At 55.4% G+C, this 26,516-nt stretch overlaps 1 protein-coding gene across 46 annotated transcripts in view; it reads left to right on the plus strand.

Annotated features, from left to right (window-relative positions):
- Positions 1-258: 258 nt before the first annotated feature.
- ZMYND8 (zinc finger MYND-type containing 8) overlaps positions 259-26,516 on the plus strand; it is a 106,349-nt gene continuing 80,091 nt past the window's right edge. For 4 of the 46 annotated variants that reach the window (XM_089307884.1, XM_089307894.1, XM_089307889.1 and 1 more), the window contains exons 1-3: positions 6,307-6,557; positions 7,703-7,745; positions 10,188-10,258. In XM_089307884.1, the coding sequence (XP_089164010.1) occupies positions 10,234-10,258 (25 nt within the window). In that variant the 5' untranslated portion in view covers positions 6,307-6,557; positions 7,703-7,745; positions 10,188-10,233. Of the gene's footprint in view, positions 1,027-1,074; positions 1,445-1,555; positions 1,789-1,932; positions 2,214-2,883; positions 2,958-5,151; positions 5,958-6,306; positions 7,746-8,460; positions 8,583-8,669; positions 9,261-10,187; positions 10,259-23,947; positions 24,061-24,923; positions 25,186-26,516 lie in introns of those variants that run through there. The other 42 variants (XM_051844957.3, XM_089307893.1, XM_070051745.2 and 39 more) reach the window with 32 other exon arrangements.

Raw genomic sequence — 26,516 nt, forward strand, 5'->3', positions numbered from 1 at the left:
GGCTCCTGGAGCGCAAGGCTCCCAGGCGGGGGCAGGAATTTCTGTGCAGGCGGCGGGCGTGTGTTGTCCGGGGGTGGGGGTGGGGGTGGGGTGGGGGAGGGCCCTCTTGGTCTCGGTGGGGCCGGCGTGTGGGACGGAGCAGCCTTCAGGAGGAAAAGGGAGACGTTTCTGTCCGGAGTTTTACCCCCTGGCTTGCCTCGGCCTCTGCTGTTTATTTAGCTTCTGTTGCAAAAAAAAAAAAATCGTGCTCGTTAGGCACCTTGTCCTTGCGGTTGTTTCTTTAAAGTAGAAGGCCAGAAGCAAGCGAGCGTGGACTTTTCCGAGGCTTCTCCCGTGCAGACTGAATTACAAAGGGAGGGCGCAGGCAGGGGAGTCCTAGGGAAGTGGGTGCCGGTTTAAGCAGCTCTGCGCAGCCAGTTAATCTTTTCCTGGGGGGCAGAGAGCGCGGCTGCGTGTGCCCCGGCCATCTGCCTCGGGTGTGTGGGGGAGGGCCGGGCTGGAGCAGGACCCCTCCCGCAGCTCCCGGGATCTGTCTGCCCGCGGGCGCACACGCGGGGCCGCCTGGAGCAGGCAGGGCTGACCTTGTGGGTGTGGGCCTGGCTCCTAGCTGACTCTCACATCTTTCTCTCTCCCCCTGGATTTAAATGGCTTTTCAGCCCGGGAGGCACTGCCTGTGCCCTGGATTCGGAAGGTACCCGCCTCCCCGGGAAGCGAAGGCGAGAGACAGCGGCTGGCTGGCGCTCGCTCCCTCTCTCTCTCTCTCTGCATCTGCCGGCAGAGTTACAGCTGGTATTTTTCCACAGGCCTTTTCTGCGCTCCCAGGGCCTACTTTTCCCAGCCAGGCCCGGAGTCCGAGAGAGGGTTAACAGGCAGGAAGCTGAAGGCATTGCAGGCTCATACGGAAGTCAGATTTTTGTTTAACTGACAGGTTCAGCAGGCCTCGGCCGTGGGGGAGGGGGCGCAGGGAAGGGAAGTCCGTAGGTGGAGGCATGTGGCCTGCTAGGAGCGCGTGGGGCTTTTCTTAGGGTAAGCGCCGCCAGGGCCCCCCTGGCATCCTGGACGGGCCGAGGGGGCGAGGGCTTGGTTTCCCGGCCGGCAGAGGCCGGCCTGGCCTGCTTCGGCTGGAGGCGCCTGGACAGTGACCCCCGCGGTCTCCGCCTCGCGCCTCGCCTGGCAGCAGCCGGCCTCGGGGAAGCCTGGCCGCTCCCGCCTGGCTTCCTGGGGCTCCCCTCCGCCCCCGGAGGCCGCCCCAGGCCCCTTCCTCCCGCTCCCCGGGCTGCTTCCCTCCCCTCGGAAAACCACCCTGCGGGATGGCCCTGGAAGCCGGGCTGGCCTTCCTGCTCACGGAAGGGCCGCTGCTGCGGGGGCAGGTGAGGGCTCGCCCTTGCCCACCCAGAGGCTGTCTTCCCGGGGGGCGTGCGGGCCCCAGGCTCGGCTGGAGCAGGTCAGGCTGGCCGGACCGGCCGGGGGGCGGGAGAAGCGCGCGTGGGGGCCCCCTTTCCAAGCTGTTCTCGCTGCAAAAGGCCTAGCTGAGCCTGTCTTTTTCTATGCACAGGATAGCTCTTGCTCACCCTAGCCTCACAAAGATAATCGCTCAGGAAGTGTTTCAGCCAATCCGGGGCGGCCTTACACTCCGATTTGCCGGGGCAGCCAATCGGGGATGAGCTTTTATGAGGCGGCCAGATCATCAGCCGAAGTGCCAAACCCTTTTTCTGTGAGAACTAGGAGCCTGTCCTCCATGTTTTATAAGTATTGACATTACACAGTGTTAACAATGCATCCACAGAGGTAAGCTCGACTTTTTAACATCTTTTCTCCCCTCCCTCTGAGACACCCGCCTTGGGGCGAGCAGCGTGGTTTCCGTGTGGCTGGCTGCCACTCTGACCCCCAGAGCACTTAGGTTAACTTGCAACTGTTTAGAGAGGTGTTTTTTTTTTTTTTTTTTTTTGCTTTCTTGGGTCACATGGCTAAGTAGCCATTAGCCATAGCTTCATTCTGCAAACTGGCCAGGGCCTGGGACTTCTCTCCTGCCACCAGGGCCCTGGTGTTTGTGGAGTAGTTTGAAGCTAGAGCCTGGTATAACCAAAAAAGAAGCTCCCCTCCCTCTCCTTTTCCCCCTTCCCCCCCTCTCTCTCTCCCTCTCTGAGCAGTTTCCCTCCCTGCACTATTGTCTTCTCTCGTGTCACATGCGTGCTGGGGGAAGAAAATGGAAGGTAAGGAGTAGGCTGTTTTCCAGGGAGTGCTCCTGGCACACAGCACTGTAGGCAGGTTTGCCTCTCCAGAGGGGAGCTGGCCAGGCTGGGCTGAGGGCTCCCCAGCGTGGCCCCCGGCCTCAGCAGCGCAGGGCTGAGGGGCCAGGGTCTGGCTCCTGGGGCCTAGGTGGGTGGTGCTGTCTGTACATGGGCTTAACTACATTGTGCAGCCTTTCTTCCTGCCTTGGGTTGATACCGGGCTCTTGTGCAAACTAGCCTGCAGCCAGCAGATGTTTCTGAAAGTGTTTTCGAGGCCTTGGAGGAAGTTTTTGGAGTAGGGATGGGGGGTGGGGGTGGGGCGGGATGGGGGTGTAGATCTTGGACAGCATCCTGCAAAAAAAAAAAAAAAGGCCCAAATCTGTGAGGGCTGTGGATCCCTTAGCTTTTCTACTCGTGCATGGTTTTCAGTGAACTCAATGTGTCTCTTCTCCTTGTTGTCATTTTGCTTTGCCCTGTGCCACATTGTGCCACCCTGGGTCCCTCCTGAGCGATGGGCTGCAGAGGGCAGAAAACCACGTCTGTGGCTTGTGACAGCATTCCAGATTCAGTTGTTGGGTTGTGTTGTTGTGGTGGTGTGTGTGTTTTTAATAATACCATGTAACTGTTTGAAAAAATTTCCTTTTTGATCAAGTCCCAAATCTGCCAGCCTGTTCTCTCTTCTTCCTAACTGTGGAAAAATGAGACGGTTGCTTGAACATTTGTTGGGTAAGTAAACCGGCCATTTCCTCCGTGACCCTGTATAAAGAGTTTTGCGAACATTTGGGGTCTGTTTGTAATGGGGGGGATTCTTGGCTACAGCAGCTGGGGGCTTCATTCCCAGGAACGGAGTATAAGGGCTGTCCAAGAGTCTCTTGGTTGTAGAGGGACTGTTTGAATCCACTGTTTTTGCCGGATAACCTGGACCTAGGCTTGAAGGTGGTACTTCCTGTTTACCCTGGGCCAGGGGAGAAATGTTCAGTCTGGTGTGGCCTTACTCTAGACCTCGAATGGGGTTTGTTTGGATGTTGGGACGCCGGGGAGGTGAACTGCTTGTGAAACAGAATGAAACTGCTGCTGCTTAGAGGCACAGGGGCCTGGAAGCGTTGGCCCAGGAGCTGCTTTTGCTGCAGGTGTGGGGGTGGTGGCGGTGGCGCCGTCAGCTCCTGGCTTGCAGGATACTTATATACCGTGCAAAATCTCATCCACCACCAAACTTGGTTTGCTTCAGGGCCCACCAGCAGCTCTCGGCCCCTTTCCAAGCCCGGCCCACACGGCAGGCCTCTCTCATGATTCATTTCTCACTTTGTACGTGTCCCTGGATTTCTTAATGCTCCAACTAGAATTTAAAAGTGAACAAAAGTCAGCTCCTCTTTGAGCGTTAGCTTCAGAATTTCCCTGGAAGTTCACTGTCTACATTTCCAGCCAGTCTGGAAATGCTACAGACGGATTCGGCTGCTGTGTTATGCCAACTTTATGAAGTCAGCCATCTCTTTTCTTGTGAATTAATGCCCAGCAGCCCACCTTTTGACACCAGCTGGGAAAAGGCTCCTTTAATAAGGAGACACGTAGCAAATGCTCACTTGAGAACAGGCTATGTGAGGCAGGCCAGCTTCCCACAGTCAAACGTGAAAGATGTTAGCTCCTTGACGCTGAACTGTGTCCTTAGCCACAGGTCGGACACTTCGCCGTTTTCTTTGTTATCTCCTTGCTGTAAATGGAGATGACATAGTGAGGCTCTCGTGGCCTCCCTGGAAGGAGTATCTGACCGCCAGACTCCTGGTCTGGTGCCCTCCACGTTGGCATGATGCTGTGTGCTGGGCTGGGAGGAGACTTCAGGGCAAGGCATTTGTCCTCTAAACGCTCACACTAAAATGGCTCCCACAGGCCTGGAAAGCCTGGAGCTGTTGGCAGAAGTGCAGCCCCAGCAAGTTCCCGGCCCTGGACCAGGCTGGCCGCTTTGGCTGTGGCCTGTTGGCCACCAGCACGGGTGGGTCTGGAGAAAGTGAATTCCTTTCCAGGTGGCATTGTTTTCCAGTCCCTAAAGGGGGAACAAGATAAATGTCTGCATTGCAGCAGGACTAGGTAGGGGCCGCGGTGCCGGCTCCCCGGGCAGCCCAATGGGGTTCCTCTCTCTAGCTTTTGAACCAATAGATTTGGAGGCAAGGTTAAAGATTGACAACTGCAGTGGCAGGACTCAGAGCGGGCCTTCTGGAAATTTCTGCCGTCTTTGTCCCTTGTAGGAAAAGCAGCAGCGTCTCCTGCGTTCCATTCCTGGGCCTTGTCTTCCCCTCCCCCTCCTCAGCAAGGTAGAATGTTCTGTGCCACATTTGTAAATTGCAGAGGGAGGAACAGAGCGAAGGGCTGTTTTCCTTTTTCCTTCTGCCTCCTGGGTCCCCAAAGAGGATGCACAGCTGCAGGGAACAAACAGGACACACTGGGGCTTTTGATTCCTCCCCTTCCTCGGCTCCTCCCCCCCACCCCCAGACCCTCCAGGATGGATTCACTTTCTGCTTTGGGAAATTAAGTGCTGTTCACATGGGGGAGGGGGAGGAACTGCTTTTATTAGCTCCAGAAAATGGTCAGTGTTCAGTCTGTAACTAGGAATTAATTATATATAATCACTCAGTAAACTTTCTACAGTTTTTCTAATTGCCCAAGATGAACATAGTTAGCCTGTTGGAGCCGAGTCCGGTTACTTTTATAATTAACAGCTCAAAGATTTGAGTCAGAGAAGGAAACAGTGAGGCCTCTTGCATTGTAAATTAGGGATGAAAACAACAGCTTCCCCCGTTGTCTTTCTTGTTACCCTTTTCCCTTTTAAGCAAAACAGCCCCCTTTTCCTTCCCTGGGAGGGCCGTGGTGGACGGGTCCTGAGTGGGGGCTGGGGGCAGGGGAGGGAGGGAGTGACTCTGTAGAAAGTGGGGGGACAGGAACCCAGAACCCCTGGAGGTGAAGCTAGGCTTGGCAGGGTGCAGCCACGTCAGACGTGCGATCCCTTTGTTCTGTGTGCCTGCCTCCTACGTTTGTCAGCTTGCAGCCCTAGGTCTCCCTCTGCCCCTGGTTGACCCTGAAAGGAAAGGTACATTCCAGGGGGCCTTGGCGCCCCGCAGCCTGGAGTGCAGCCTGGAGTCAACCCGGGAATGTGTTCTGAAGCCCCAGGCTGGCTGTTAAAATGCAAAAACAAGCAAGGATTCACCTTGGCTTCAGGTTGCCCTTCCCCCACCCCACTCTCCTTACAGACAAACAAGCAGGCGGTGGCCATGCCAGCTCTGCAGCCAGCCCGCTGCCACGCTGGCCTCTCCCTGCTCGATCACCTACCCACCGGCCGGCCCCGAGCCAGCGGCCCGTCCTCGCCCTGCCTGGGCCTCGGGCACGGTGCCCTCCTTTCTCCCTTGGAGCTAGAGAGCAGTCACCTGGAAATAGCCCACTCCCAGCCCCAGGGGAGTTGGGAGGCCAGTCCTGAGACCCGCAGCAGTAAATGACCAGACCCACTCTGAGGCCATTAGCTCGGCCTCTGCAGACTCACATTGTGAACTCCCAGGGCTCTGCTGAGGGGGGACAGAAAGCTAGTTTGTGAGTACCCCGGGCCTTGGAGAAGGGGGCCTTGCGCCTGGCTGTCTCCTGCAGACCCCGATGTCTTTCCTTGATGACTTCGGAGGGGGCTATGGGCCGGCCCTTCGCAGCCTCACACACAGTCCTTTCATTCTACCTTGGCCTCAGATCCAGGTGAGCCCTTTAGCTGGGTTTTTCTGAAGCCTGCTGTCCTTGGAACAGGTCGATTTTTACCTGCTGGCCCCTGTTGCGTTCGCATGCAGGCTGGGTTCCAATCCACTGGGCAGGGGGAAAGGGCTTCCTCCCAGCCTGCTCCCTGGGACTGGTTTTGTGCCTGCAGACACCTGTCTGTCTGCAGCTTTATGCCACGGGGCCGCAGGATTCCTAACCTCCCACCCACCTAATTCGAGGGCCAGGGGGCCTCCGCACTGCACCTCGTGTTGCCTGCTCAGGATCTAAGAGAGAAGGCTTTTCTTTAGGAACCTGTGACTTCACAAACTCTCCCTGTCATTGCAGGGTTTTTTTTTTTTCCTTTTTTTTTTTTTTTCAAAGCTTGCAAACGTTGGGTTGTTGGTGTCCTTTGGTTGAGCTTTTTCCTAGTTCTGATCTTGAGGAAGGTGGCTTTGAGACTGGCAGGGCTGCTCACACAGAAGCCACAGCTACTGAACAAACTGCTACCATTTTAGCTTCAATACAGGAGTGAGGCAGTGTTGCCAGACGCCATTTTAAGAATCCTGCATAAATAGCTTAGCTACCGATGACTGCCTGTTTTAGGTGAGTGCCTATATAAAGCCGCCTGCTAACCATCCCCTCCCTCCCTCCCTCCCCCCCCCATTTAAAAAATTAATTGCAGATCTCGGAAAGCATGTTTGTCTTTATTCTGATGTTCACTGTTTTCTGATGTAGAAGAGGAAGATGTTAGCTTTGGGGATTAAATATTTCTTACAGCCTGGACCCTTTGGTATTTTCAATGAAAGTACAAACCAGGAAAATGGGAAAAGCCCTTCCGACTGATGCATGACTCCTGAATTGCTGTGTGGTGGTCCTCATCTCTAGAGCCAGTCTCTGCATGCTGGGGATAGAGTCTTAGGTGGGTTAGATATTCTTGGTGAGAAGTCAGATGCTAGGGACACTTGGGGAACAGAAAGATCTGAGCATTGTGCATCCAGGCAGTTTCTGGCAAAACTGGATGCTTTCCTTTTCTCTCTCTTGCAAGTGATGAGAGGTTGAGAAGCCTGGGAGTTTTCGGAGCAGCCCGAGTCCTCAGAATTAATAATCAGGAGGCTGAAAGCATCTTTAGAGGTGCAGTGGTACACTGGCAACTTTTAATTGCTCTTCTCAGCGCATGCAGGGGAAGGGGCGAGCCTAGGCATTCTTGCTCAGACCTTGGGCGAGAAATCCTTTTATTCTTTAGGGGCTGAAGGGGGTGGAGTGGTTTGGGTTGTGTTTGCAGGTGCTGTTTCTTCCTTTATTGGCCTGAAATGTATCAGTTTGTGAAATCCACAGGCAAGTGACTTGGGTTAATTTTAAGAGGTGATGGTGGTGGATACAATGTGTACAACTAGTTGATGGTATATTTTCCTGTAGGGGAGAGAGCTGTTGATCAGGTTTCAACTACATTTTTTTCCTGGGAGGCAGGGGTGGTGGGGGTGGGGGCAGCTTCCCTCTCCCAAAGACCTTAAAAAAAAAAAAAAAGAAAAAGTAATGTCAGTGTGAACCAAGGGCTTGTTGTTCATTGGTTTTGATTTCAATGGTCTGGGTTGTAGGGGGCTGGCAGGTATGGAAGGAGGAAGCTGTACAGTTTTTGAGACTTTAATGTGTTAATGGCAGAAGTTCAAAGTATTCTTCTTCAGATGCAGCTGCCTTTTCTCTTAAAGAAATTGTGATTTGACTGTTTTTTCCCCTAAATGACTGAACAGTTGTTCACCTAAATTGACCAAGATCACTGGATCATTGAGACAGGTACAAATCTTTTCTCCCCATCACTTTTGATGTAATATTCATAGTTTTTTTTTTCCCCTCCCCTAATAACATATGAGTGCTTAACACTAAACCAAAAAGCGGAAGTCCCTTTAGATGTGGCTATTGAAAATGACTAATTTTGCATTCTGGTCTTTGCTTTTATAAATGAAATTTCCCCTTCTAATGCTGAGACACTGTAATTTCCTTTAGTCAAATTCGAGTGTGTGTGTGTGTGTGTGTGTGGTGTGTGCGTGCGTGCGTGTGTGCAGGGTGCATGTATGTGTTTGCATGTGCACGCAGGGGTTGTTTTTGAGAGGATGACTTGCTGCTCTGTGAAAAAGAAAAAAAAAAGATGGTTTTCTTACATCCTTGAGCTTGGGAGCCTGGGCTAAAGCTGGTGGTGCTATTGCTAAAGTTAGGTGGCTATGTTGCCCACTTGTTATACTTGGGCAGATAAAACAGCCGAACTTTTTTTCTCTCGGACTCTCTTCTGCTGCAGAATTGATTATCGTAAACTCAGCAGCAAATAGTCATGGAGTAACTAGTTTGCATTTTCTTGGTCTCTCAGCAGCATTCCTGCCTGAAGTACAAGCCAAATAATTGTTCTCTCCAAAGCAGCCCTCCTGGGTGATCAATACACCTCTGAATGTTTTCGTGGCTGTAGAAACCCTTTTGGGCTCTGCATAATTGTTGCTTTCACCACTGTACGTTTCAGCTGCATCAGAGATTAGTGTTTTCTTCATCACTCAAAATATGGGATTGGCTTCAAGAAGTTTAGAATTTCACATACTTCATGCTAAGGAGGGAAGCAGAATTCTGGTTGCTAGAAAGATCAAGGTAGCTATTTGTTCTTTTGAAGTTAACCATCTACCCATCTCCCGCTGCCTGTAAGGGGCTTTTGGGTTAAAATTTATTGCTAATTACCTCAAGCTTGAACCCACCCCAGCTTTCAGCTGGACAGCCTGTGTGTGTTCCAGGCACACTGTTTCTGGGTTGAGAGTGCTGGAGCAGAGTCTTAGTGCTAAGATCACCGTTGTATTATTGCTCGTTTGTGCTGTGTTGGGACTGAGCTGGCTGCCCTCCTCCCGGAAAAGCGTGTGTGACAACACATCAGTTGTTTTCTCGGGTGCCGTGTGTCGCAGGCGTTCTGGCGAGATGCTGTGGAAGTGAAGTTGTGAGGGAGCCCGGTCTCGAATGCTCAGTGTGTTAATATTCTGATGTAAGGCCACAGGACTGTTCTTTCTCCCCTGTTGGGACTGCTTAGTCGGAGGCCTCCATGTTCCTGTAATTTACTTGTGAGCTGTAATTTCTGCCGCTCTCCTCCCCACCAACACGGCGTTCTCCTAATCCATCTCTGTCGCACGGAACACACAGCACGTTCCCTCCAGCTTCCTCCTTGCCCCGGCTTTGAGTCTGCCTGCCGGACGGAAAATTCCGGCCACTCGGCTGGTGCTGCACCCATGTCTTCTGGCTGAGCCACAGTCCGATGGCGTCTCACCTAGATCGCTTGCTCAGGTTCCCACCGGGTCAGGGTCAGCCTGCGTGTTGGGAGAGTTCTGGTCCCTGGAGCTGTTCATACCTCTGACAGCAGAGCCGCATCTTGTCCTTGGGGTTGGCTTGTGGGGTGTGTGTGTGTTGGGGGGGAGCGGGTGCGAGGAGAGGTGAAGGGACTGCTTCAGCAGGGAGGCAGAGAAAGTTCTGGAGGCAGACCTTGCCAGCACAGGGCCTGCCTTCCCCCCACTCTAGGTCTGTGTCTTCTGCTTTTGTGGCGAGGGCTAATTAGTCACAGCTCAGAAGTAAGCAGGCAGGCCTGCTCTGCAGAGAGCAGCCAGGGGGTGGGCGTGCGGAGACCCCAGGCCTGACTCCTGGGGTGGATGCTGCTTGTCTGAATGTGTTGAGACCAGCTCTCTTGCTTCTAGCAGGGACATATTTTTCTGCTTTGTAATTTATCTTTTTTTCCTGTCCCTGCCTCATCAGGAAACCGTAAGATTTAGCGGGGAGGTCTGGGGAGCCCTCACCTGGCGGGATTCAGAGGTGGGAACCCTGGGCACCCTGGGAACGCCTGCCCTTGAACCCGGTGTTAGCCACGAGGAGCTTGCTCGACCGAGGCCGGGGCCTCCCTGGCCCACCGGGGCGGATTGTGATGGCGTGCCTGCGGAACAGTGCTCCTTGGAGCTCCCCTCCCCCAGGAGCCTGACCACTGGAACGAAACAAAGAACAACCTTGTGTGTGTGTGTGTGTGTGTGCGCGTGTGTGTGTGTAAGGAAAACTCCTTTAGGAGTCTTACTACTTTGCTGAAATCAGGGGTGGACTCCCTCCCTCTCCCCCATCAGGGTGGGGGATTGTCTTAAAGGTGGGGTTGTCCGCAGGGACTTGTGACTAGCCGTCCCCACGGGCTGTCCCCAGCTCATCTAAACATGCACGTAATTTGCTCTGTTTCAGCTTGGCTGAAGAGGAAATAAAAACAGAACAGGAGGTGGTAGAGGGCATGGACATCTCTACTCGCTCCAAAGGTAAGACTCCTGTATCACCCGATGCAGGGCCAAGGAGGAAGCTGCATTCTCTCTGTGCTGTTACTGAGCAGGGCAGGGCGGCTCTCCCAGGCCCTCTGATGGACGGCCATGGTTTGCCTTCTCTCCCCGCCGCCGCTGCCGTCTGTGTAGGTGTGTGGACTTGTCCGGAGTTGTCCTGACCGCCCGTGTTAGCTGGTGCTGCCTCTCTGCAGGGTGACCCTTGGCAGGAGGCAGAGTATACAGAAAGCAGGTTCTGGAAGCCACGCGAGCCCCAGCCGCTGCGGGCTCTCTGATCCCTGGACGCTCAGAAGTGGGGTGAAGCTGGCCCGCTTCGTGGGAAGCTGGTGGGGCCTTGTGGACCCCTCGAGTGTCCGCCTTTGGGACCAAACCGCAGCCCATGAGGGCCGAGACGGATTGTGCATTTTAACCTGAGTGGTCTGTAGCTGGTCCCTGAGTGGCTTCTGATCAAGGGCTGGGTTCTTTGCGTCTGGGCCGCGTGTGATTCTGTGAGGTCCCCCGAAGGAGGCAGCTGCTTGCTTGCCCCCTTTTCCAGAGGAGCGGCGGAGCCTGGCATTGCGTGTTTGGGTGATGGGAATCTTGCAACGTCGGATCAAGGTGTTTTCATTTTTTCACGAGTCACCGAGCACCTGCTCCAAGCTTGCAGCCCTGAGCCGCGGTGGCTTCTGGGGAAAGGGGGGGGTGCGGCAGGGAGAGGGGACAGCTGGAGGGGTGGTGAGGCTCTTGCAGGACACTTGGCCTGGCTGGAGAGATTCACAAAAGGAGAATCTCTAAAGGCCGAAACAAAAATGCGCTTTGAAGGTTTGTGTAAGGCAGCGTGGCATTTGGGCCGAAGCTGGGGGGTCCGTGCCCGAGAAGGGGGGCTGGCTGCTCTTGGACAGGGCAGGATTTAGAGAGGAGGGAGGGCATGTTGCCTTGCTGGGTGGTTTGTGCTGGGGCTCCTGGGAGAGTGGGCTGGGTCTTCATCGGGCGGAGAAAGCCTCTTCGCTGAGGTGGATGAGCAGGTGCCACTGGCCAGCTGCCTTGTGGCCCGGGGGACCCAGGGTGGAGCGGGTCGGGCCCTGGAGAGGAGCCCGGTTGTGGGTGGGTCTTTCTGCTCTCCTGTGGAGGCCTGGACACTTGTCTGTCCCTCTGCTCATGGAATGGGTATTGGATTTGGATCCAGGCTTTTCTCATGACAGTAGCCCCCTCTGGCTGGATTCCTCCGATCCCTTGGTGAGGTGGGGGATGGTAGGGGATGCCGCTCCCATTTTGTTGATGAGATCCAGGCTTCTCCTGGGTGGGAAGCGGCCGTGGGGGCTGCTCCGAGGCTGAGTCCGCCTGGACCCGCCCGTGGTGTCCCGTGGTCGCCTACCAGGGCAGGTGTGAGTGTGGAGATGTCTCATCTTCCTTCCCCCGCACACCCCGCCGGGCTGGCCTTTCCCGCTGTCTGGGGCGTGGCCACCCTGGAGTGACCATTGTTCCTTTTCTGCATCCGCTTGACCCCTGTCCTCCTCCTGCCAGCATCCAGGACAAAAGAAGCCCCCTTCCCCTCCCTCCGACGCGCTCCCAGCTCCCGTAGGCCCCGTCTGCTGTGGCTGTGACCTGCCTGCCTGGGCCAGCCGCTTCGCCTCTGCTCCCCTGTGGCCTCCCGGTCACCTCGGGCCCTGTCTCTCTGTCCACTCAAGTGACGTAGTCCTCCTGGGCCCTCCTGGAGCCTCGGGCCCTTTGCCCTGTTGTGTCCGAGCCACCCTGCAGCCTGCCTGCCTGTCTCGCTGCTCAGATTCATCTCGGGATTCGTCTGAGGCAGTCATTCCATCGCGCTCTGTCAGACTTCAAAAATACACCGAATCCCAAATGTGCAGAGGAGTCATGAAGAGAGTGCTGAGACTTTTTAAATTTAAAAATATTGGTACCGGCGTTGTGGCTCAGCAGGCTAAGTGGCGCCTGTGAGGCCAGCATCCCATATTAGTGCCGGTTCCAGTCCCGGCTGCTGCACTTCCTGTCCAGCTCCTTGCTGGTGACCTGGGAAAAACAGGATGGCCCAAGTGCTCGGGCTTTATCCTGGCCCAGCCCTGGCTATCGCAGCCATCTGGGGAGTGAACCAGTAGATAGAATCTCTCTCTCTCTCTCTAACTCTGCATTTCAAATAAATAAATCTTTTTTAAAAAAGAATTATAGCTTTTTTTATTTACTTGAGAGAATATGCTGGCTCACTCCCCAGATGCCCGTCCAGATCTCCCACATGGGTGGCAGGAGCTCAGCTACTTGGGCCATCACCACCGCCTCCCAGGATCCGCTGGAGCCGAACTTGAACCCAGGTACCTGATGTGAGATGTGGGCTTCCCCTGTCGCTGCTGTCACGCATTCGTGTGGCTTATTTGTCTCAGTCACAGTTGGCAGATTACCAGCTTGTATTCCAGTTTTTAAAATCTCCCACAAGGTTCCTCGCCTGTTCCCAGTTCACCACGTCTCTCTCGGGTGTCAGGTCTCTGGGTGGGGCCGGTTTCTCCCACTTCGTTTTTGGGGAGGCCGACAGTTGGGAGGCGTACTGGTCAGGTGGCTCGTGGGGTGTTCCGTCAGCTTGATGGGTTCCTCGCAGTTAGCCTTCGGGAGGGAGAGCCCAGAGGCCCGGTGCCATTTCGTCTCGTCATATCAGGGGGTGGCCGTGGCCACTCTGCCCCGTGCTCTGCTTCTTGGCGGGTGGGCACAGGTATGACCCACACTCGGGGTGAGGGCCGCGTCCGCAGGTTACCAGGACCTCTTGTTTCCATGTGGGACGTTTGTCCTTTCATCCTTGGCTTGTTTCTTCAGTAGGGACCGGGGAAACAACCATCTTAGGTTTTGGGATTCAGTCCAGCGTCACGTGTTGTCCGGCCGTTCGACAGCCCGTCGTGAGGCGTGTCTGGATTTCTTGGGTATTTCTTGTTTTCTGGTACTGCAAGGTGCTCTAGAATCATCCTGTGTGTGTTCTGTCAGCCTAGAAACAGCCATTTCCCCAAGGACCCTGGTGCCTTTTATTAGAGAATGGTTTTAGATACCACATTTGTTTTTGTTTCAAAGATTTATTTTATTTATTTGAAAGGCAGAGTTAGAGAGAGTGAAAGAAAGATCTTCCATTCTCTGGTTCACTCCCCAAATGGTCACAGTGGCCAGGGCTGGGCCAGGCTAGACCAAAGCCAGGAGCCAGGAGCTTCATCCAGGTCTCCCACATGGATGCAGGGTCGGAAGCACTTGGGCCATCTTCTATTGCTTTCCCAGGTGCATTAGCAGAGAGCTGGATCAGAAGTGGAGCAGTCGGGACTTGAACTGGTGCCCATTTGGGATGCCGACGCTGCAGGTGGCGACTTTACGTGCTACGCCACAGCACCAGTCCTGGACACCAAAATTTGGTTGCTTGGGTGTGCTCTGTGGTCCTGGAGTATTTTGACTTCCAGGCTGAGCTGGCGGAGCCTGGAGACAGTGTGGGTTCAGCAGCGTCTCCCTTAGGTGTCTATATCCGCTAAGTGTGTGCGCATACACTTGACTCTAACATTAATCCATTCTTGCATGGATCGCTCTGCCTTGTCCCCTGACTTAACTGTAACCTCCCTCCCCAACAGTGGGACAGCTGGCTGCCACCACTCACCAGGCGGGCATCCGGCTGGATGAACTTGAACCTGTGTAGACAGACCACGGCCCAGACCAGGATCACTGAACATTGCAGCATCTAGAACGTTCCCAGTGACACTGAGTTCGTCCACAGCCCTTGCCCTGGCCTTGTGCTTTCGTAGTTTGTCCTGCCAGAATACAAGCTCCTTGCCCGCAGACGAGCCCACAGTGCTTGCCCTTCCCTTCCAACCGGGAGCTGGGATGGCATGGAGGCTTAAAAGATGGGCTACCAGAGCCAGACCCCCATTTCTGGCTTGCCCCTTCCTAACTCCGTTATCGTTTGTGCCTCCGTTTCATTCCCTGACGGGGGATGACGATAATGATAGAGGGTTGGGGTTGAGATGAAATTGCTCACACTGGCAGAGTGCTCCGAATGGTGTTGGGCCAGGTGAGCCCCGGGAAGCCTCCGTCTTGATTAGAAGTGACTTGGAGGGACCGGTAGGTTGACAGGTGCACAGAGCCAGCTCCTCGCTGTTCTGCTGCACGCCCCTCTGCCCCAGTAAATGTGGAAACCAGGCCCAGACAGAGCCCCTGCCTGGTGGGTACAGTGAATCGGGTAGGGTTGCCCAGCAGGCAGGCTCGGGGTCAGATGGAAACGCCTCTTGATCTGGGATTCTGACGCTAGGACCGTAGTGTGCGTGTTTGCTCAGTGTGGCTTCGATGGGGGAGTCCATGGAGGAAGGGGTCCCCTAGCTTGGAGGGAGACCTTGCTCTCTTCCCCAGGAGGCTGGCTTTGTGTGGGGCGGAGCTGCCATCTCTCAGGGATCTCTCAGGGATGGCTGCTGTTTCTGTGGAACCCTGGTGATGGAGCCACTGCGTCAGCCGAAGAAATTGCGTGTTCGAGGGCCTGGCTCGCTGGGGTTGTGAAGGTGGACCGGGATGAAGGTTCCCTGTCTCTCTGGGTCGTGATGATCTCAGCTCAGGCCCCAGTGTGATGAGCGGGGCTCAGCGAGTGCGCATCGATCCCTGTTCCCTGTGGTTGGGAGGTTCAGTGCTCAGTCCTCAAAGGGCACCCTTCCCGCAGGGCTCTTTGGCTGTGAGTGGCGGAAGCCAGCTCTGGTGGCTTGGGCAGGAAGGAGAAGGTCTGGAGGGGTCAGCTGGCTTTAGACATCGCTGGGAAGGTCCAGGCCGCCCTAGGGCGTGGGGCAGGAATGGCTGGGCCTGGACTTGGCGCCATCAACACTGCCCCCACCCATGAAGACATAGTCCCTCCAGAGGGGGTGAGTGACCTCTGCGGCTCCGGCCTTGTCACTCCCCACCTGTAGGTAAAGGGGCCCTGAGCCGTCCTCCGGGTGGGGAACTTAGAAGCTCTGACAATACCCGGCGCAGGATTCGTTCATCCTCGTTTAGTCGGTGCAGTCCCACAGGTGCTCCAGCTGAGCTTCAACGTGGACACCCTTCTGCCTGGGACGCGGCGTCAGTTCCGTGTCAGGCGTTGCCGTGGTGGCAGCCTTGGCACGCAGCGCAGTGTGTCAGCTCTCAGGAGACGTCAGCTGGACCTCCGTGTCCTTGGGTCATGAGCTGCTGAAGATCTGCAGGTGTAAGCCGGACGCTCCGCCCGGATGCCGGATGTGTCTGTGGGGCCCGTGAGTGGTGAACGCGTACCGCTTACTTGGGGGCAGGGGCTGGATGCAGGCCACTTTCTTCTCACAAGGCCTAGATGTGGGGCATCGCTAGTCCCATTTGACAGCGAAGGCAACTGAAGCTTTGTGGATTCATCAAAGGGCAGAGTAAGGGCACTTGGCACAGGTTCTGTCTCCCATTGTGACCCTTTGTCCGCACCTGCACCCACCTATGGCTGTCTCGGGGTTCCACGTCAGATGTCTTTGGGGCAGTGACTGTGGCTGGTCCCAGGGCATGCTGGGACTTGGGGGGAGAGGGAGTGCCTGTCCTCGGGCGGGCGGGGCCTCCATCTGATGCCTTACCAGCAGGAATACGGCTCACCCAGTGTTGCCAGATGGGATTTTTTTTTCCCTTGCCTGATTTAGAAATGTGGTCTATGTAGGTTGGTTTCTCAAAGACCATGCACAAACCCAGCTAAACACATGTCTGGGTCAGGCATGGCCGAGGACTGTCAGTTTGCATTCTCTGCGCGGGACTGGTCACAGCACAGTTCCTTGCAGGATTCTGGCCAGGCGACGAGCCCCTCCCTCGAAGGCCGGGGACTCGGGGTCTGAGAAATGAGAAATGACTCTCGAGTGCAGCTCACGTCTCAAACAAAGGCCGCCCTGTCCGTACCGCCTGCATCTCTCGGTCCCGTCATGTGTGCGTTTGCGGTAGATTGTGGCGTGTGGCTGCCGGGCTGCTGAGGCTGAGAGCATTTTCAAAAATGTCTGTGTAATGTCATGAGCACAAGGGAGTGAGGCCCTGGATAAAGCAGGCACAGATGCAGCGGAAGCTCACGATATTAAAATCCTGAACAGTGTCGTTGGTGCCGCGGTTGGCCTGAGCGTGGCTACTTCTCGGAGACAGGATGCGAGGGAATATACAATTATAGCGATTTGCTCACCAGCCCCCACCTTAATCAGTACAGGCTCCCGGTTCTCACTGTTGTGTGTAAATTAAGACTTTCACGAAGGGCTTCTTTATGGACTTGGCTGTGAGATGGAGACCTTCTGTCGTTTTTCAAGGAAACTCTTCAGGCAAATAGAACACTAAACACTAGGAAATCACAGGGCCACACAGACATGCCAAGGAGCATTCTTTCAAAAAACTAGCATCGGCGTTTTTAACCGTTTTTGGCTCGTTTACGTCTCCGACAGTCCTTGCGTGGTGCAGACCAGAGGATTTATTGGCAAGTCAGAGAACCGGCCAGATAGTTCCTCTGCTGACGAGGCCGACGTCTGAGCTTGGCTTTCCAGACCTTGCTCAGCCAGCACTGTCCCTTCCGGGCGTGTCCATGGGCCTCCCGTCGGCCGCCTCTGCAGTTGGGCCTTGTGGTTCCTTGTGGAAACCTTGAGCTTGCCCTTTCTGAAGGCTAACCCGTGGTGTATGTGTGCGTGACCGTTCCTATTCTGGAGGACTGTGTCTGCAAGGGACCGTTGTCAACCTTCTTTGCAAAACCACCTGCAGATTGCAGTGATGTTTAAAAAACAGCGTCCTTACTGAGACGTAGCTTCCAGCAGACAGTTCTGCATCGAGGTACAGCCCCGTGGTCCCAGATCTGCTCCTAACACCACACTGAATTTCAGTAAATGTTCACTGGGGCCGGCGCTGTGGCGAGGCAAGTTAAGCCGCTACCTGCAATGCTGGCATCCCATATGGGCACCCATTTGAGTCCCGGCTGCTCTGTGTCTGACCCAGCTCCCTACTAAGGCACTTGAGAAAGCAGCAGCAGCAGATGACTCAAGTCCTTGGGCCCCTGTGTCCATGGAGGAGACCCTGGTGAAGCTCCTGGCTCCTGGCTTCTGGCTGGTCCAGCCTCTGGCAGCTGTGGCCATTTGGGGAATGAACCAGTGGATGGAAGATGTTTCTTGCTGTGTCTCCTTTCTCCGTAACTCTTTCAAATAAAATAAATAAGTCTTTAAAAAAAAATCAAACATTTTCATTGTCCTGGAAAGAAATCCCATGCTTGTGACCTAGGCACCCCGTGCCCTGCCCCAGCAGCCACTCGCCCACACTCTCTGCCTGGGGATGTGTCATGTAGACAGGGGGCATCTCTCTCTCTCTCTCTCTGTAAAAACAGGCAGAGTGAGAGGGAGATCTTCCAGTCGCTGGTTCCCTCTCCAGCGGGCTGTAATGGCTGGGTCTGGGCCGGGCCCAAGACAGGAGCCAGGAGCTTTCTTCTGGGTCTCCCTCATGAGTGCGGGGGCCCAAGCACTTGGGGCATCCTCTGCTGCTTTCCCAGGCGCAATAGCAGGAGCTGGATCAGAAGTGGAGCAGCTGGGCCTTGAACCCGTGCCCTTATCGGGTGCCGGCGCTGCAGGCCAGGGCTTTAACCCGCCGTGCCACAGCGCCGGTCCCGTGTGTTTCATTTCTCTTGGGCCTGGACCTGCAGGCAGAGCTGCAGGGTCGTAGGGAATGACTGTGATGTGGTTAACCTTCCGAGGAACGCACGGCCCTGGGAGCACGCTCAGGGCTGCTGCGCCGGCTCTCGTGACCCTGCCCCGGCGCTCGTGACCCTGCCGCTGCCTCCTTGCTTCCAGCTTCCGTCCTGTTTCTTGTTTCTTCCTCAGGGCTGGACTTTCTACAAGGATCCCCTGCGTCCGCTCTGCCCGCTCAGCTCTGCCCCTCGCAGTCACCGATTGACTTCCCTGAGCTCCGGGAGGGTCCCCGTTGCTTTTTCTGGGGGAGGATTTTCAGTCCTTGGCCTTGGCCGTGCTGGACGTTGCTGCTCGTTCTGGGAACGGTCCCTGTGGCTTTTTGGCCACCACAGCCCCGACTTCCGTGGTACCTCCTCCTCCCCTCTCCGGCCACCGGCTGTTGGGGTTACTGGCAGCTTGTGTTCTTTCTCTGAGTAATGGCACTCAGGTCTCTATGACTCACGCATGTCTGTTTCCGACCTCAGTTTCTCCTGAGTCATGATGCTGAGGGCCAGCCGCCCACCTGGCCTCCCTGCCCTGTTGTTCATGGGCAGAGTGAACTCTCTCAGCCCTCCCCTCCTCCCCGATCCAGACACCTGCTTTTCCTCTGCCGTGAACACACCTGACACTGTGCGGCTCATCTAGGCCCGGGGCCTGGGACTTGTTCTCGGTTCCGCTGTTCTTTGGCCTCTCTTGGTCAGTTTCTTACAGTACTGGGTCCTAACATCACTCCTCTGCAACCTTTCTCCCGTGAAAGTATGCTGGTCTTTGAGTTGCCCTCACTGTTACCTGTCCCCCTCCCCACCTCCACCCCTACCCTTCGGGAAGCAGAGTCTCTCTTGGCTACCCCCTCCTGCTTTATAAACCTCAGTGTTTTTTTTTTTTTTTCTTTAAGATTTTGTTTTATTTATTTGCGAGGTAGAGTTACAGACAGTGAGAGGGAGAGACGGAGAGAAAGGTCTTCCATCTGCTGGTTCACTCCCAAATGGCCACAAAGGCTGAAGCTGGGGCGATCTGAAGCCAGGAGCCAGGAGCTTCTTCTGGGTCTCCCATGTAGGGTGAATACATTCCAAAGTTTATCTCTTTTGGGCAGTGAGGGAGAATGGCCGAGGCTTATGTCCTTCTTCTTTCAGGGTGTAGGAACCCAAGGACTCGGGCCATCTTCTGTTGCATTCGTAGGTCATCACAGAGAGCTGGATCGGAAGTGGAGCAGCCAGGACTAGAACCGGCGCCCATATGGGATGCTGGTGCTGCAGGCAGAGGATTAACCCACTGCGCCACAGCGCCCACCTCCCTCAGTGTTCTTGCTTCGGCTTTCAAGATGAAACCCAGACTCCTGCAGTCCTGGTGGACTGGCTCCTGCCCACCTCGTGGCCCCTCTGTCTGTGCCCTTCTCTGGTTGGTGCAGTCACTGTGACTGCCACGGATCCTTGGGCGAGCCGCCTGTGACCACAGGCCTCTCTGTCTGTGCCTGGAAGATCACCATCCCCTCTCCTTTCTGTGCTGGCCTCCGCGTGACGCGAGTGCCTTTGGTTTCTGTCCAGGCGGTTCCCCCGTGCCTGTCTCACCGTTCCAGGCAGCTCACAGCAAACCTTTATTGTGAATGAATGAATGAATGAATGATGGCCTGCGTGTGTCTGTCGGATAGATAGAACTTTCATCCTGGAGAATGAAGTAAAAAGCAGCCTTTGGGCCGGAGGGGATGGCTTTGTTTGCAGCGTAATCCAGTGTCTGGAAATAATTACCCGGCTCGAATGTCTGCTCTCTCTGAAACAATTGGTGGCCTTTCTCTTCCCTCTGGGGACGCAGCCCTCTTTGAAAGGGCCTCTTCCGCCCGGTTTCTTTCCTTCCTGACTTATTACCACGTCTGATGGTGGGCTCTTCTCAACGCGGGAGACTCCCCGGTTCTGGGGCCGAGGACCACAGGAGATTCCAGGCCTTGGTCTGTCTTTGCTGGCCTGGGGGCAGCTCCGCAGGGCCCTGCAGAACCTACACGGTGCTGCACAGGCACTGGCCCTGCCGGTTTCCCCCAGGATCCACTTCCCCTCGCCCTGTCCACTTCCTCTGAGGCCTGGGTTCCCCCTTCTCCTGCAGTGGCGTCCGTTAGATTCCAAGGTCAAAATCACCCTGGAAGATCCCTTACATTGCCCAGGAAAAAGTCATCAGCTTTGACCCGGAATTCTTATGCATACTGAAGTTTTGAGAATTTCCAAGTGGCACTGTTGGAGGAAGCAAAGGAAGTCCTTATACACCAGGCACCAACTCCCCAGGCCTTGAATTTGGCCGCCAAGTCCCTCAGGGCCGATGGGGCTGGGCAGCCATTCTGAGCGCCTGCTTGCCTGCCAGGCTGCTCCCTTGTTGTAACAGGCAGCTCCTGCAGCCGAGCTCCTCGGCGTGGCTGCTGGCGCTGTCTGTGGCTATTGAAATTTACATTAGGGGAAAAAAAAATTCTTGCTGGGCGGTACTGGCGGTGGGCGCCAGTGGGCGCCTGTGGCTGGGGCGGCCACGTTAGCATTGCTGTCACTAGGGGAAGGGTCTGCAGGCTAGCACAGCTGAAGAGGCTTCATAGATGAATGGATTTGTTTGCAGCTCGGTGCAGTGGCTGCCAACATCTAGCCTGAGACCACCACAGCAGGAGAGGGCAGAGTTCAAGTTCACCTTGACCAGACCCTCCTGGGCCTGCCTGTGTTAACTCTGAGAAGTTCTGCCAAAAATGTGCTTTCTTGCCATCTTCCCAAGTTGGCACTTCTTGCTGTCAGGCCCTTTGGCGTCTTGGCGCCGATGGGGGTCAAGTTCTAGAGGGTGGTTCACGGAGCTGGGCCGGGCTCTGCAGCCTCCACTCACTGTTGTGGCTGCTTATTGATCGGGTGTCCCTCGCCTGTTTGCACTGACCCAGAGCTGGGGACTCATACTAGCAGCTCTGTAGATGCTCTTGAGAGCCAGGATCTCTTCCAAGAACTGTAAACGTGAACTTGAAGGGACAAGAGAAAGGGTCACTGGGTTTTTATCCAGATTATAACATCAGTGCCTCTGCTTGCAGCAAGCCAGAGTCTGCAGAGGAAAAGCTGCCAGGTGACCAGCGTGGTGAAGAGTTTGATGTGTTCTCACCATCGCTCCCTGCTCCACGCTTACAAAATTAGCAAAACCCTGCACGATGCATATTGAACTTCCTAGAACAAAAATATCCCTCGGCTCCAAGGCCTCTGCTGACCTCACTGCTCTTGGCTTCCCCTGCCCTGTTAGGCCCTTCAAGGGATTTTCAAGGTTAGATTTAATTATCTGAGAGTTAAGAATAATGGAGAGCATGGCAAACAGGGAGTCTCAAATTCCACCCGGAGGGGCAGCCTGCAGTGCTGTTGTGTGTGGATCTGAGGCCCGGGGTGGCCAGCTCTTAGGATTCTACTTCGCTTTTTAAGAGAAGTTAGACATCTGGATTTTCGAATCGCCAGTATTTAAATATTGACACCTTCTTAAACTTGTGAGAGAGACCTCGACCTCCTGTCTGTGTGCTGGCTTACTCCTCAAATGCCTGCAACAGCCTGGACTTGGTTAGATTAAAGCTGGGAGCCTGGAGTGCCATCCTGGTCTCCCATGTGGTGGCAAGGACTCAAGTACTCGGACCACCACCTGCTGTTTGAAAGGAGACTTGAACCCAGTCCCTCCTATGTGGGACACAGGGTCCTCAAATGCCTGCCCCAACTTAAATTTTAGCAGCCGCACCCGGGGCCGGCGCTGTGGCGCAGTGGGTAAAGCCACCCTCGGCAGGGCTGGCATTCATATGGGCACTGGTTTGTATACAAGCTGCTCCTCTTCTGATCCAGCTCCCTGCTGATGCGCCTGAGAAAGCAGCAAAAGATGGTCCAAGTGCTTGGGCCCCGCACGCACATGGGAGACTGGGATGAAGCTCCTGGCCTCTGGCTTTGGCCTGGCCCAGTCCTGGCCATTGTGGCTATTTGGGGAGTGAACCAGGGGATGAAAGATCTCTGTCTCTAATTCTGACTTTCAAATGAATGAATAAATGAATTTTTTTTTTTTTTAACTAGCACCCAGCACTGGGTGCTTAAGTTGGGCTCCGATGGCAGAGGCCATGTCTGAAGTTAGCAGGCTGCTTTCCTGGCCCCCGATTGGTCACCTCCTAGATGGTTGGTTCATCTCCCAGCTGTCAGTAGGGTTCTCTAGTGGCAGAGCTGACCTGGTTCCAGCCCCATCTCCTTAAAGACCCTCCACTCACTCACTCCATGCCCACACTTCGGTTTGGGACAGTCTTCCTTCCTTCCTTCCCTCCTTCCCTTTTTGACAGGCAGAGTGGACAGTGAGAGAGAGAGACAGAAAGGTCTTCCTTTTGCCGTTGGTTCACCCTCCAATGGCCGCCGCGGCCGGCGCACCACGCTGATCCGAAGCCAGGAGCCAGATGCTTCTCCTGGTCTCCCATGCGGGTGCAGGGCCCAAGGACTTGGGCCATCCTCCACTGCCTTCCCGGGCCACAGCAGAGAGCTGGCCTGGAAGAGGAGCAACCGGGTCAGAATCCAGCGCCCCAACCGGGACTAGAACCCGGTGTGCCGGCGCCGCAGGCGGAGGATTAGTTTATTGAGCCACAGCGCCGGCTGGCCCGGACTGTCTTTCAAGCCAGGTCGCTCGTCCTTGCTTTGGGACCACGTACCAGCAGCTACTGATGAGAGCTTGGGGGGCCTGCTGTACACAGACACATCTTTAACATCTCGAGTGCTTTCTGCCATGGGGGTTGGCCGCCGTTCTGAGAAGCCCGGACAGAGACAGGAAGAACAGATTCAATTTCTCTCTGCCATGGCCATTAAGTGGGACGCAGGGAAGATGAACTTGAAAAGTAATTTTTTCCACTTTCCCTCTTCAAGTCTGGGCCCACATGGCTGCGTGTGCACCTGCCGCCTGCTTGATGAGCTGGGCGTCATAGTAATCAGGGTTCGGGGGCTGAACTGGAGGATCTGTGGATTAGAAAGGCTGAGGGCCCAGAGTGTGGTGGCCAGAGAGATCCTCAGCTTTCAGAGGGTCTAAAAAAGGGCCCAGAAGTAGGCTGGAAATCCTGTTAAATGGTATTACAGTGTGTGAGGGTGATGTTCTGCTAGTAGTGAGACATCGCTTCCTCCTGTGTGCTTTTTTTTTTTTTTTTAACTGTTCAGTGGGTCTGAAACAGTAGCTCTCACCCGAGAAGAATGGGGAGAACTGGGGAGATTGGTGGCCAAAGAAAGCCTCCTGGGTTTCCTGCCTTGGGTTTTGAATAGAATCGCCTGGCCGCACACGCTAAGGATGTAAAACCTGACTCAGTCCCCTACTTTTGGGGGAAGTGGGCAAGAAGAACCCAGAGAGGCTGAGGACCTGTTGGAAGGGACCTCGCCCGTGCCAGGGCCCCTCTCGTCTCTGAAAAGGCCGGGTGCCCTGTTGCAGTTTCCCTGCCCTGCGGACTTCTGGGTTCGCTGGAAGAGATTCTTAGGGGAGGAGACGCGGAGTCCTGGGAGTCAGCCTGTTCCGTCGCTCAGTGAGTGGGCCAGGTGTGTGGGACACCTGTGAGCCAGTTCGTGTGCCTGGCATTGGGCTACGGAGGACAGAGGCTGAGATGGAACTCACGGTCTGGAGGGGATACAACAAACTAGTGAATCAGCAACAGAAAAAAACAAACAGCAAGTTTTGCTAATTCTCAGCCAGGGATGGTTCCAGTGAAGGGAAAACATATACCACCTGAGGATGATCTAATAAGGAGGCTGGAGGCTGGGGCAGGCAGGGGAAGCCTTCTCTGGGGAGATGAGAAGATAGATGGACCAGGGAACATTCTAGAAGGAGGGGCCAACCAAATGCAAATGAGCTAGGCTTGTCTGAGGAGCAGCAAGGAGGCCATAGTGTGTGTGAGGGCGCAAAGGGGTCAGGACCAGATTCCCGTGGGTGTGTAGGTCTTGGTAAGAGGTTGTGTCTCTGTAGGAAGCCCCTTGCAGGGAGCTTTGGGTGTCTGAGGTGCTGCAGGGGGCAGGGGTGGAAGCGGAGCAGCCTTGAGTTGTCCTGGTGGCTGCTGTGAGGTTGCCCTGAACGGGAACAGGGAGAGAGGAGGAAGGAAGCGCCCTTCAGAGCACCTGCAGATTGCTCCAGACTCCAAGGCTCAGAGAGGTGAAGTGCCCTGCCCAAGGCCACACAGCGAGTGAGCCAGGATTCACCTGCTCTGGGTGGGGAGGAGAGTGCCCTAGTCAGACAGGAGGGCGGGGCTGGCATCTTGGGCCACCTGGGGAGTTGTGCCTTTTTTTTTTTTCTTTTTTCTTTTTCTTCAGCTGGGAAATCCTGAGTCCTGGTGCGGTGTGGAGCCTGCCTGGGTTGAATCCTGGCCAGCCCAAGAGTTTGTTTCTTACCCGTGGACCGTTGTCAGACATGGGCTGGGGAGGGGTAACAGGTGCAAGTCACGGTGAAGATACAAAAAGATCTGGGGAATTGGGCTTGGGATTTCCGGATTAGCTGCTCCTGTCTGCCCTGGCCCTCCTGGCCCCTTGTCCCCTTCCCCTCCCCAGGGGTGCCCCCCTCCCCATAGAAATGACTCCTGGTGTCCCTGGTGCACCTTGCCCTACCCTCTGCATGCATTGTCCCTTTGGATCCTAACCACTCACCCCCCCCCCCCCAAATATTTATCTGTTTATTTATGTGGCTCAACTTGCTGCGCCACGATGCCAGCCAATCCTAACCAGGAAGTCTGATGTGCACAGCTGAGTGGGCCGAGGCACAGAGAAGCTAAGTAATTCGCCTGGGGGCACACAGCTGCCAGGTGGCGGCGCCTGTAGTCAGACATGGTGCTGTGGTTGTGTTGACATGGTTGTATGTCGATGTCAGCCAAGCCCAGCCCTTCCCCTTGGATGGAGAATTACCAGGTGGCTCCCACAGGAGGGTTTGGAGTGGAACCTGGCGTGCACTGGCCACCAGGGCCTGCTGTATCCATCGGCCCGCCTTTGAGCCTGCACAGTCAAAGGGATGCCAGTCCATGCTCCTCAGGTTCTTGGGAGGGGTCTTCATGAACAGCACCTGCGAGCCCCCTTTGGCGAGGAAACAGAACCACGCGCCTGGCTTCTCCCCTCCTGCAGCTGGTGCTTGTTGGCGCTTCTCTGGTTCAGCCTTTGGCTCGGCCGCAGTCAGTTTCTCAACCATCGCACATGGACTGCCACTTCCCTGCAGCTCTGCTGGGGCCCTGGGCTGCCGTTACCTTGTCAACAAAACAAGGCTACGCATGGCCTGCCTCCTGGCACAGCTGTGGTGAGTTGGAAATGAGCGGATGCTGGTTTTCCAAACAGGGCCTCCCAGATACCAAGTGCCCCAGGAAAGGGGGCTGTTCCTGCTGCCCCGTGTTTCTGGGCAGGGCCTCCCCCACAGTCTCCCTGTACTCCAGGTATCTGAATGACAGGTGCATTGTTGTCTTCTCTTTGTAATCTGACATCCCTGCCACCAGCTGGAACATGAGGAGTGGGCTTTCTGTTTAAAGAGGCCCATGCCTGTGTGGGTGGTGGGTTTACACAGGGTTGCACCTGCCTGGGAGCTCACTGAAGATTTTTTTTAAAAGATTTATTTATTTGGAAGAATTAGACATCTTCCATCCTCTGGTTCCATCTCCAAGGGCTGGGCCAGTCTGAAGCCAGGAGCTTCTTGCAGGTCTCCCATGTGGGTGCAAGGGCTCAAGCACTTGGGCCGTCCTCTGCTGCTTTCCCAGGTGCATTAGCAGGGAGCTAGATTGGAAGTAGAGCAGTCGGGACTGTGCCCTCATGGGGTGCCAGCACCGCAGACTGTAGCTTAGCCTGCTGCGGTCCCGGGAAGTCTCTTCAGCGTGGGGTTTTGTCGTGCTCTGGGCCGGATCTTTCTCCTTTGTGAGGCTATCCCAGCAGCAACTGCTCTCCTTGCCTAGTTGTGACGACCAGTGTCCCCAGACATTGCCAGATGTCCCCTGTCCCAGCTGAGGGGACCCAGCTGAGTACCACTGCTTTGTACTGTTCTCCCGAACACCTGAGCCTTAGAGTAGCAGGTGATTGATGCCAGGTCCTACTGGGTGCTGGGGATGCAGACGTGGTCCCTGGTGGGACTGCTGGGTAGTGTTGCAGTATTAGTATAGTTATATTCCGCTAAGATACCCTAAGTGGGCCGGCGCCGCGGCTCACTAGGCTAATACTCCGCCTGCGGTGCCGGCACCCCCCAGGTTCTAGTCCCGGTCAGGGCACCGGATTCTGTCCCAGTTGCTCCTCTTCCAGGCCAGCTCTCTGCTGTGGCCCAGGAAGGCAGTGGAGGATGGCCCAAGTGCTTGGGCCCTGCACCCCATGGGAGACCAGGAGGAGGCACCTGGCTCCTGGCTTCGGATCGGCGCAGCCCGCAGGCCTTAGTGGCCATTTGGGGGGTGAACCAACGGAAGGAAGACCTTTCTCTCTATCTCTCTCTCACTAACTCTGCCTGTCAGAAAAACCCTAAGGGGTTAACTACATGGCTGTGATGAGAAAGCATTGGAGCAGTCCGGTGGTTCCCCCAGGCCCCTGCAAGCCCCTGCTTCTTCCCCCAGCCTCTATTTTTGGCCCCTTGGGCTGTGCCAGCACTTTGCAGCCCTG

Source organism: Oryctolagus cuniculus, chromosome 11 (assembly GCF_051225735.1).
Source record: "Oryctolagus cuniculus isolate XC-2025 breed Fujian yellow rabbit chromosome 11, ASM5122573v1, whole genome shotgun sequence".
NCBI classification, from domain to species: domain Eukaryota; kingdom Metazoa; phylum Chordata; class Mammalia; order Lagomorpha; family Leporidae; genus Oryctolagus; species Oryctolagus cuniculus.